Source organism: Ranitomeya variabilis, chromosome 3, assembly GCF_051348905.1.
Source record: "Ranitomeya variabilis isolate aRanVar5 chromosome 3, aRanVar5.hap1, whole genome shotgun sequence".
NCBI classification, from domain to species: Eukaryota; Metazoa; Chordata; class Amphibia; order Anura; family Dendrobatidae; genus Ranitomeya; species Ranitomeya variabilis.
Window position 1 is genome coordinate 227,180,165 of NC_135234.1, and position 11,479 is coordinate 227,191,643.

Consider the following 11,479-nt stretch of genomic DNA (forward strand, 5'->3'; position numbering starts at 1 on the left):
CTGATCACCCGCTGTCATCGCTGGATCGGTGTGTGTGACACCGATCCAGCGATGTGTTCACTTGTAACCAGGGTAAATATTGGGTTACTAAGCGCAGGACCGAGCTTAGTAACCCGATATTTACCCTGGTTACCATTGTAAAAGTTAAAAAAAAACACTACATACTCACCTTCTGATGTCTGTCACGTCCCCCGCTGAATGTGTCAGCGCCGGCCGGCCATAAAGCAGAGCACAGCGGTGACTTCCCCAGCGACCACACAACGACTTACCAAGGATCGCATCGCTGGTTGTGATCGTTGGTAAGTCGTTTAGTGTAATGGTACCTTTAGAATAAATGTTAGAATAAATAAACATTTAAATAAACAAACAAACTGAGCTCAGAGAATTAATCCTTAATTGGATTAGATTAGTGTTGTGAAAGTTTTATAGTCCCATTATCCAAGTAAGATCAGAGGCCTGGTGCCCTACTTCTTTGGAACAGATACCTTAGATTCTGTAGTCATAAATCCTTCTGACAGATTTAGTCCTGTGTAGATGAAATCAAAGACTTTAATAAGTTAGTATTCCCAAACCTTGCAATGTTTTTGTGATATAAAATTGCCTTTTAATATGACAACTTTCATAATGTTTATGTTGTGTACTGGACCACAGAAATGTTTGGCCACCAGTAAATGTTTTTTTTAGCTGTAATTGTGTGGCTTCATCCTTGCTCTCAGTTTCTGTCCTGTTTCTCCCACATGGGTTCTGTCAATAGAACATAAGTGCACAGAACTAAGTAAACTACATTGGAAGAAGGCACTACGCCGAAACGCGCATTGGGGTGGGTGGCATCACGGTCCCTCAGGTAATTCATTTGATAGTCCATATTGTTTTCTCATATTGTCCTTGCTCTGTACTCACTTTGATGATACATGTCGACAGTTATGTGAGTTTATATCATGCTCAGCGTATGTTCACTATTTAGATTTATTTCCCATGTGTTGGATATATATTGATATGAATTCTTTGCACAATGCACTTGCACTTTCTGAGCTAACCAATAGGCTTATACTCCTTTACACTGGTTTTGGTACCAAATACTGTTACTGTGGTGTCACCTGTTTGTCGAATCTTCTTCATTCTATTGTTATCCCTACTACTTCTTCATACTGTGTAATTTTATTTTTGTTCAAATAAAGTATTTCCATTCTTATATTTGGTTCTTGTAGTGCTCTTTTCTATAGGATTTTTCTGTCTTTTGTGCACTGAACATTACATCCTAGCACCCTTGAGATCTTAATTAGGGTGTTCTTGTGATCTGGGGTATATGATTTGATTGGAAGAAGATTTGAATGTCTCGGGAATCTTATAGTCCAGCTGTGTGTTGGGAATCGGTATCCTCTCTTTGGTCTCTACAGGATTGCAGAGTTTAATACAAGATGTCAGAAACAGAAACAATATTATTGAAAGACAGTCCAAAAAATCTATCTATTAGGACTGCTGCAGGCAATAGCCTTTGGAGCTCCTATATAGCATGTAAACAGAAACACATAAAGTATATAAATTACGAAAAGTATATATTTTTATAATTAGTTCATAGTAAACAAGGCAATACATAATCAGAAAAACTTTTCAGTGACAGAGCTATTTAATTTAGATCTTAAGTGCACCAAAATATGGTGTAACGCCACAGAAAATGAAAACGAGCCTATAATTCAAATAAATAACTGATGCCAATAGCACAGTCTTCATCACTATGTAAATTAGCATCAGGCATTTTTTAACAATCCTCAATCACTAATTAAATCGCAGAATGTTTGAAATTTGTGTGAAACTGCGAATTTCAGGAAATTCATATTGAACTTGATTCTCCTTGGATCACTATTAGCACTATTTACTATTAGGAATGTTTTTTTTTTCATTTTCCAGGGGAAGATTTATTCATTTTTATATGCATACAGATGGAGTCACACTTAACGTATGAAAAATCGGTCCGATTTTCTTGGCCGAGAGTCACACGAGTGTTCTCTGTATGGTAATCCGTGTGTAATGCGTTTGCAATGCGATGATGCGATTTTCTCGCACCTATGTATCCATATAATCCGTATGATACGTGTATGGCTTCACATTTCTCACTGCTTTTCCTCATTGAATTTAATGGCTCAATGGGCTGAAATGAGAATAATGTGTCACACAGATGTGTCCGTTTTCTTCTCGCACCTATACTCTTGCATTGGCGAGACTCGGGTGTTATATGCATACAATCGCAGTATGCTGTGATTTCACTCACACGCTGAATACGCCCGAGAAAAAAAATGGTGATGAGAGCTGCCCCATAGATTAACAGTGGTCCGAGTTCTATGCGATGTTTTCTTTCATAGCACTCGTCCATATTCAACGCTAGTGTGACTCCGGCCTTAGCTCAGCATATAATACTTAACAGTTTATTTCAACTTAATAAACTCTTATTATGCTGGACATTTGAACTACTTCACTGCATATGATGTGTTTCTACATGGTATATCCACATAAGCCTATTTGTGTTCATGCTGAGATTATAAAATAATGACGATGAGACATTGTTCAGATACTGTATTCCAGACTACTGTCTATTGTAGGTTTGTTCCATGGCAGCTATTGGCAGTGACTGATGATGATGCTGTGTACTTTGGAAGCGCATGTCAAAAGAGCTATTTTATCCATCGTCTTGTCTGATATAAAGCTTCCATACCTTTACTTTTCTTCCCTTGAAATAATTCTGCAATGGCAACCATAAAAAGTCTGTGCATCATAGCACATGCAAGAATTAGGCACTGCTTGCTGATTCCATTATACTTTTAACCCCTTTGCGACATGCGCTATACTAGTACTGCTCTGCTGGAGGTGCATTTGTGCCCAGAGGAGTACTAGTATGGCACACACGCTGAGTGCAGCAGTGATCGCATGCGGGTGTCAGCTGTATGTGACAGCTGACACACCACAGCAACGCCAAGGATTTGTGATAGCACCGATTGTGAGCATTTAACCCCTCTGATGCTGCTGTCAATAGTGACAGCGGCATAGAGAAGCTTCACGCAGGGAGGGGGCTCCCTGCATGCTTCCCTCAGAGCAACGCGATGGGATCGCAATGTTCTGATGGTCTCCATGGAGACTCCGGCACCAAGATGGCCATGGGGTTCTTCTGGGGACTGCAGGGAGGTGGCTTGTGAGTGTCTGCTGAGAGCAAGCGCTGGCATGCCTCCTTCCCTGCCTTTCAGATCCTGATCTGAAATTCTGCTGTGCAGAATGTCAGATCAGCGATCTGCTGTAAAATAGTAATGTCACATACTGGAACAATGTGATAAAGTAAAAAAAAATATAATGTTTATTTTTCCAATAAATACAGTTATTTATGTAAATAAAAAAACTATAAAAGTACACATATTTGGTATCGCCGCATCCATAACGATCCGCAATATATAACTGCTCCACTAGTTAACCCCTTCAGTGAACACCATAAAAAAATTGATAAAAAACGAGGCAAAAAACAATGCTTTATCATCATACCGCCAAACAAAACGTGCAATAAAATGCAATAAAAAAGATGGATGTAAATAAAAATGATACCGCTGAAAACGTCATCTTGTTATGCAAAAAAAAGGCCCCCATAAACCTCCATCTGCAGCAAAATAAAAAAGTTATAGCTCTCAGAATAAAGCGATGCATAAATAATTTTTTTTCTATAAAATAGTTTTTATTGTGTAAAAGCGGCAAAACATAAAAAGATATAAATGAGGTATCGCTGTAATCGTACTGACCCGAAGAATAAAGCTGTTTTACCAATTTTACCACATGTGGAACGGTATTAAAAAAAACACAATTACTGGATTGCTGGTTTATGTTTATTCTGTCTCCCAAAAATCAGAATAGAAAACGATCAAAAAATGTCATGTGCCTTCAAAATATTAAAAAATTATAGCTCTCAAAATATGGTGATGCAAAACTATTTTTCGCAATAAAAAGAATTTTTTTAGTGTGTGAGAGCAGCCAAACATAAAAACACAATATAAATGTGATATCAGTGTAATCACACAGACCCGAATAATAAAGTCGCCTAATCACTTATACTGCATGTGGTATGACATAAAAAATAAATAAAACCAATTTTTCACATGCTGTTATTTTTTCATCCTGCCTCCCAAAGATTGCAGTAAGGCTCGGCGCACATTTATCCTGCGCTGAGCGCTTACACTGGGGTTTCCGTGTAAATCTCTGAAATATGATTCAGACAGAACCTCTGGCTGAAGATTCCCTATAATGAGGCAGATGGAGGAACTGTGGGCGCCATAGGTCCTGTAATCTGACGGTGTCCTTTATTTTAGGATGGCATAAAAGTGCTGTCGGCCACAGTTTTGTGCACTTCTGAAAAAAAGGAAACCGTGGAACAGATGCCAGACGGAGTCCAGAGTAACTCTGCTGCCTCACTATAGAGAAAGGATCCATTGGGTGCTTCATCTGAATCACGTCACTTAGAGATTTAGATGGAAACACCAAAGAAAGTGGCAGCATAGAGGGCCGGATAATTGTGATCCCAAACGTTATGTAAAATGTTCCCAATAAAAACTTCCACTCAATCCACAAAAAAGCAAACCCCACTCAGTTCTGTCATCTTTTAATGGAAACATAGGGGGCTTCTACATTACTGGTAGCACAAAGGCTCTGGAAAAGCAAAATGTCTGAGTCAAAGTGTGCCTGAACAACATTTAGCACCCACGTTTGGCATTTCTGTAGTGATGAGATCCCACCTAATTTACAGGTGCTTGTCTTCAGAAGCACAGTCTGGGCATAACGTACTGGTCACCACGGCCGTTTGCAATTTTCACTTATCAGTAGTGTTGAGCGATACCTTCCGATATTCAAAAGTATCGGTATCGGATTGGATTGGCCGATATCCAAAAAATATCGGATATCGCCGATACCGATACCCGATACCAATACAAGTCAATGGGACACAAATATCAGAAGCTATTCTGGATGGTTCTCAGGGTCTGAAGGAGAGGAAACTCTCTTTCAGACCCTGGGATCCATATTCATGTAAAAAATAAAGAATAAAAATAAAAAATATGGATATACTCACCCCTCCGACGGACCCTGGCTCTCACCGGTGCAAGCGTCTGCCTCCGTTCATAAGAATGCAGTGAGTGAAGGACCTTCGATGATGTCACAGTCACATGAGCGGTCAGGCAACCAATCACAAGACCGCGACGTCATCGCAGGTCCTACACTCACTGCATTCTTAGGAACGGAGGCTGCCAGTTGCACCGCTGAGAGCCGGGGGCCGTTGGAGGGGTGAGTATATCCATATTTTTAATTTTTATTTTTTATTTTTTACATGAATATGGATCCCAGGGCCTGAAAAGGAGTCTCCTCTCCTCCAGACCCTGGGAACCATACGCACCGCACACGCCTGGGAACTTATAGGAACTTCCGATTCCGATTTCCGATATCACAAAAATATCGGAACTTGGTATTGGAATTCCGATACAGCGAATATCGGACGATACCCGATATTTGCAGTATCGGAATGCTCAACACTACTTATCAGCATCCACTACTGCTTGTTTCTGGAAAACACCCATGGAGTCAAAATTGTCACTACATCTGTTGATAAATTCCCTAAGGGTTATAATTTTCAAAATTGGGTCACTTATGGGGGATTATGCTGCTCTGGCACCTCAGGAGCTCTGTCAATGTAACATGTCACTCTCTGTTTTATGGCACTACTTTTCTTCTGAGCTTTGCACTGTGCCTCAAAAGTAGTTTTCTGCCACATATGGAGTATTGGTTAACTCAGAAGAAATTGTACAACAAACTTGTGGTCCATTTTCTCCTTTTGTCCTTGTGAAAATACAAAATTTGCAGCTAAAAAAGATTTCTGTGGGAAAATTGTGTTGTTTTTTGGTGCTCCCTCCCTTCCAAGCCCTGCCGTATGCCCAAACAGTAGATTTCCCTCACATATCGGGTATCGGCATGCTCAGGAGAAATTGCACAACAAAACACATGGTCCATTTTCTCCTGTTACCCTTGCAAAAGTAAAAAAAAATTAGGTCTAAAGGAAATTTTTTGTGAAAGAAAAGTAAATGTTAATTTTTTCCTTACACATTCCAAAAATTCCTGTGAAGCACCTGAAGAGTTAATAAACTTTGTAAATGAGGTTTTGACCACCTTGAGGGGTGCACTTTTTAGAATGGTGTCATTTTGGGGTATTTTCTGTCATGTAGGCCCCTCAAAGTCACTTCAAGTGTGAGGTGGTCCCTAAAAAAATGGTTTTGCAAATTTTGTTGTAAAATGAGAAATCGCTGGTCAAATTTTAACCCTTACAACTTCCTAACAAAGAAAATTATGTTTCAAAAATTGTGCTGATGAAAATTAGACATGTGGGAAATGTTATTTATTAACAATTTTGTGTGATATGACTCTCTGATTTAAGGGCATAAAAATTAAAAGTTTGAACATTGCAAAATGTTCAAAATTTTTTGCCAAATTTCCGTTTTTTCACAAATAAGCGCAAATCGTATCTAAGAAACTTTACCGCTATCATAAAGCACAATATCTCATGAGCCTTCCAGAGTTATTACCTCATAAAGAGACAGTGGTCAGAATTGTAAAAATTGGCCAGGTCATTAAGATGAAAACAGGCTTCGTCTCAAAGGGGTTAATCACATCTATTTTCAACTGCTTTGCTGGCTAACATCACAGCACCTCATCCAATGCATGTTGAGGTAACTTGTTAAAGTACCATGACTGATTTTCGTAAGGGTTCCTATAACTGTGGCATAATCTGTTTTTATGGAACTTCCTGTACACCTTTCCTCAGTTCTTGGAAAGCATTCCAAGAAATGGGCCAACCACCTGATGGTATAAGTGCAATGTATACAGTAGTTGCACATTCACACTGTGGACTTTAGCAAACATACCATAGGATAAAAATGATGAGCAAATACCATGCAGTAAGTAAGTAGGTAACAACACAGTAATAGAACATGTAAATAACATAGGGTACTTGGATGACACTACTTTGATAAAAAAAATGTAAAAGCCATCCCACCGCGACAAGGCGTACCCAATCATGATGGTCCTATCTCTAGCATTTCACGTCTCTAAGTGTCAGTATGGCTCAATAGACGAGGGCAGAGCAGGACCCAGGCCTGACTGCTTTGCACCTCAAAAAATGTGAGCCTCACCACCATATATAGAGTACAATGAACTAAAGCAAAATCAAGGAAATGGGTCGAAAGACCTGTTGGTATGTGTGTAAATTCACACTGTGTTCATTAACAGACAAAACCTAGGATCACAGCAATGGGAAAATACCCTAACGTAAGTAATTATTTAGGTAAGTAAATAGTAAATGTTTAATGTAAATGTGAAAAGACAAAAAGAACAATTTACTCATTAGAATAATGAGTGTATTTCAAAAAAACAACCAAAGAAACAAATGTTTGTTAGCAATGTTAACATGACTTTTTTTTTTCAATTACAGATGTTGGATATCTACCTTGTAATTAAGGCCTTTGGCTTTTTCATGATGATAGTGATTGGAATTCCGGGAAATCTCTTAATTTTATTAAAGTTTACCTTCATCAGAATAAACGAGAAGAAACTTTTAGCAACAAACACAATTCTCATGACATTCGTTGTTATGAATCTCCTTATAGCAATATCACGGATCATCCCCCAGTTCCTTCATGCTTTAGGCATAACAAACCTAATGGATGACACAAGATGCCAGATTTTTCTATATACATACCGAGTGAGCAGGGCCATGTCTATCTGCATCACCAGCCTCCTCAGCTGCCATCAATGTATACTTATCGCCCCATCAGCCAAACACTGGATATATTTCAAGCAGAAAATGACACACAATGTTCTGACAATTATTATAATTATTTTGTACTGCAATCTAGTTATACATTACTCTGCTCTTAAGTATGCACAGTCTAACTTCAATACTACAACCTCTATTTACTCACTACACTTAATTTATTGTGATATGGACTATCAGACTTATTATACCTATATTATTAATGGAGCAATAGTTGTATTTAGAGATTTTTTGTTTGTAGGGTTGATGGCGATAGCAAGCAGTTACATTGTGTACCGATTAGTTCATCATGGGATATCAATCAAAGGGATTCACAGCTCAGACAGAGGCCAAGGAAGGACTGCAGAATACAAAGCTTCCAGAGCTGTCATCATATTGGTTATTTTGTATGTAGCACTTTTTGGACTTGAAAATGTCACGTGGATCTACACTTTGACATTGACCAATGTGACAACCAACATGAGTGAAGCCAGGATAATTTCTTCTTGCTCCTATTCAGCCTTGAGTCCTATTGTAATTATCTGTAGCAATCCTAAACTCAAGCAGTGTAGCAAATATTTTCAGATGAGAAATTTGCTATCATGGAAGAAGCAAAATATTATGGAAAGGAATAATTAAATGATGTGTAAGCAAATATTCACTACAAGACAGCTTACATTCTATTCTTATGATTATAGCAATTTTACAAAGGAAAAGGGTTATGACTGACAGACCTCTTATTAACAACTTCACTCTGCAGAATTGAGTTAAAAATTCAATTAACTTACTTCCCAGACCAGTACCCTTGGTCTGATTTCAAAGCTGTGTCCTCTAGTAGTCACGTGACACAAACAGTGATGGCTGCCATTCTGATTGGCTGCAGAAGTCATATGATGTTATTAGAGTGGTTGCCATTTTTAAGACCTTATACTTCACTTTGTACTCTTTAATTAATTTATGTTACCTTTTCTTTAAATGTGTTTAAATGCATAGCTTTTTTTGACATGTCATCCAGACAGTAATCTTTCTTGGTATAATTCAATAAATATTGTTTTTTGAGAATTTCTCTATGTAAAGGCTATATTTACATGCAAAATATGTTTTTATGCCACAATTAATTGAATTATGTCTAAAGACATGCTTTTGTCTGATAGCTATAATAATAGTTTCAGTATATAACGTTACTTCTTTGCATTTGCATGGTATGAATTTAGTTACGTGAGATCTTTGATGTTGAAGCTTGTGCAATTAAATAAAGTTTGGAGAACCCTTTCTATTTATAGCTGACTTCTCTGTGTGTGAGTGTTATTCTCTGTGGTTGCCCCTGCTCCTTAATATAAGGAAGAGACAGCTGTAATACAAATAAGGCTACTCTGACTACTGTGTATGGAAGTCCAACCGAGATCCTCATTTGACTCGCTTAACTGACTAAGTTGGAGACTTCAGAAGACAGGGGAGATAAAGACCTTGTGATGAGTAGTGTTGAGCGATACCATCCGATACTTGAAAGTATCGGTATCGGAAAGTATCAGCCGATACCGGCAAAGTATCGGATCTAATCCGATACTGATACCCGATACCAATACAAGTCAATGGGACACCAAGTATCGGACGGTATCCTGTGTGGTTCCCAGGGTCTGAAGGAGAGGAAACTCTCCTTCAGGCCCTGGGATCCATATCAATGTGTAAAAGAAAGAATTAAAATAAAATACTCACCCTCTGACGCGCCCTGGACTTTACCGCCGTAACCGGGAGCCGTTGTACCTAAGAATGCGCGCTTGAAGGGCCTTAGATGACGTCACGGCGCTCTGATTGGTCCGTAGCGGTCGGGTGACTACTACGCGACCAATCACAAAGCCGTGACATCACCTAAGGTCTTTCAAGCGCTTGAAAGACCTTAGGTGACGTCACGGGTTTGTGATTGGTCACGTAGCGGTCACGCGACCGCTACGGACCAATCAGAGCGCCGTGACGTCATCTAAGGCCCTTCAAGCGCGCATTCTTAGGTTACGGCGGTAAAGTCCAGGGGCCGCCGGAGAGGTGAGTATATCCCTATTTTTTATTTTAATTCTTTCTTTTACACATTGATATTAATCCCGATACCGATTCCCGATACCACAAAAGTATCGGATCTCGGTATCAGAATTCCGATACCGCAAGTATCGGCCGATACCCGATACTTGCGGTATCGGAATGCTCAACACTAGTGATGAGTATATTTTAAGTTTTCTTTTTTCCTTTCTATTGTTGCAGCTGTAGGATAGGAGAATTCCAGTGCTCAGGGATCTAGCACATGCACTTCTTGCATATTTTATGTGCTTTCTATGTCTTCTGATTATATGGGTCTATGTGATGTGCATTTATGCTAATAGCTATCTGGAGTTTCGAGAACATCAGCGTGAAGCTATGAAGCTAGATGTATTACAAGCATAAATTGGGAACACATACTCCAAATTAACCTGATCTTCCAGGGAATTGACATACACACGTGGACGTGGTCAAAATTGTTGGTACCCTTCGTTTAATGACAGAAAAACCCACAATGGTGACAGAAATAACTTTAATCTGCCAAAAGTAATAATAAATTAAAGATCTATGAAAATGAACACATGAAAGTCAGACATTGCTTTTCAATCATGCTTCCACAGGAAAAAATAAAACTCATGAAATAGGCAAGAAGAGTATGGAAGTGTAGAATTGTCTATGAGATCCAGAGGGAGCAAACAAGCTCTGGATCAATTGCCTGCATTAGCAAACAATTTTATCAAAGACACTGAAAATAATGATAGATGGTTCAAAAGTGTAATATTGCCACCTCAATATTGGCAATTGTGTCTCATTATCATCCACCTCTTGTGATAGTAATTGCATTTTACCACCGTCGCCTTCTTGTACGCGTGGCTGCTCTAATATTTGGGCATCTCTACATGTAATCTCCACATGTCCTATTTGAAACAGGCAGGGCAAGCGGTCAGAATCTATAAATGGAAATGTGAACAGCTCTTCGGAGTGTCCAAGTGTGGAATCACTTGACTCTGAGCACTCGGCATGGTGGGAGGAAGGAGGATCAGTTTGAGGATTATGTGGTTCAGAATTATGGCTACTGTGACTGCGCCATGTGGAAAACAGAGTGGTGTTGGCAAAATGACTGGAAGCATTATCTGCTATCCATCCAACCCTTTCACACTATTCTGGCTTCAAGAGTGGTGTTCTGTGAACCCCTACAAAGAGGGACAGGAAATTAAGTCAACATGATGTGTATGATGCGTGGGTTTGTTGTGCACCTGCAGCAGGCACAGTTTCACCTTATCCACAGCCTCGACCTCTGTGCTCACCAACAACAACATATCCACTTCCCTGCATCTTTGTCATGATCCAGGCTGGGTTTTGTATCCTGTCTATCTTTCCGAGTCTGATCATGTCAAAGGTTAACTTTGCTCTGCCTCATTCTGGGTTCAGGTTTCAACTTAGCTCCTCTGCATCCTGTCAGTTATAATTTCTGCCTACGGCATGTGTAGCTGACTCTGCGTACCCTGATTCGTCCTGCTGCTTTTGCTGACTGTACCTGTGTCTGTTTATTCCCCTCTTCCCATCCCTACTCTGTGTTCCCCTTTCGTGTTTGGATTCTCTGGTACCTGACTTGGCTTGGACTCTGAC

The 11,479-nt window shown here is 39.4% G+C and overlaps 1 protein-coding gene across 1 annotated transcript; it reads left to right on the plus strand.

Annotated features, from left to right (window-relative positions):
- The first annotated feature begins 7,501 nt into the window (after positions 1-7,501).
- LOC143817659 (olfactory receptor class A-like protein 1) lies at positions 7,502-8,461 on the plus strand. The gene has a single exon (XM_077299152.1). It carries the CDS (start codon positions 7,502-7,504, stop codon positions 8,459-8,461), a length of 960 nt encoding a protein of 319 aa, XP_077155267.1.
- Positions 8,462-11,479: the final 3,018 nt, after the last annotated feature.

Coding starts and splice junctions, on each gene's coding strand:
- LOC143817659 (XM_077299152.1), top strand. CDS start 7,502: ATGTTGGATATCTACCTTGTAATTAAGGCCTTTGGCTTTTTCATGATG.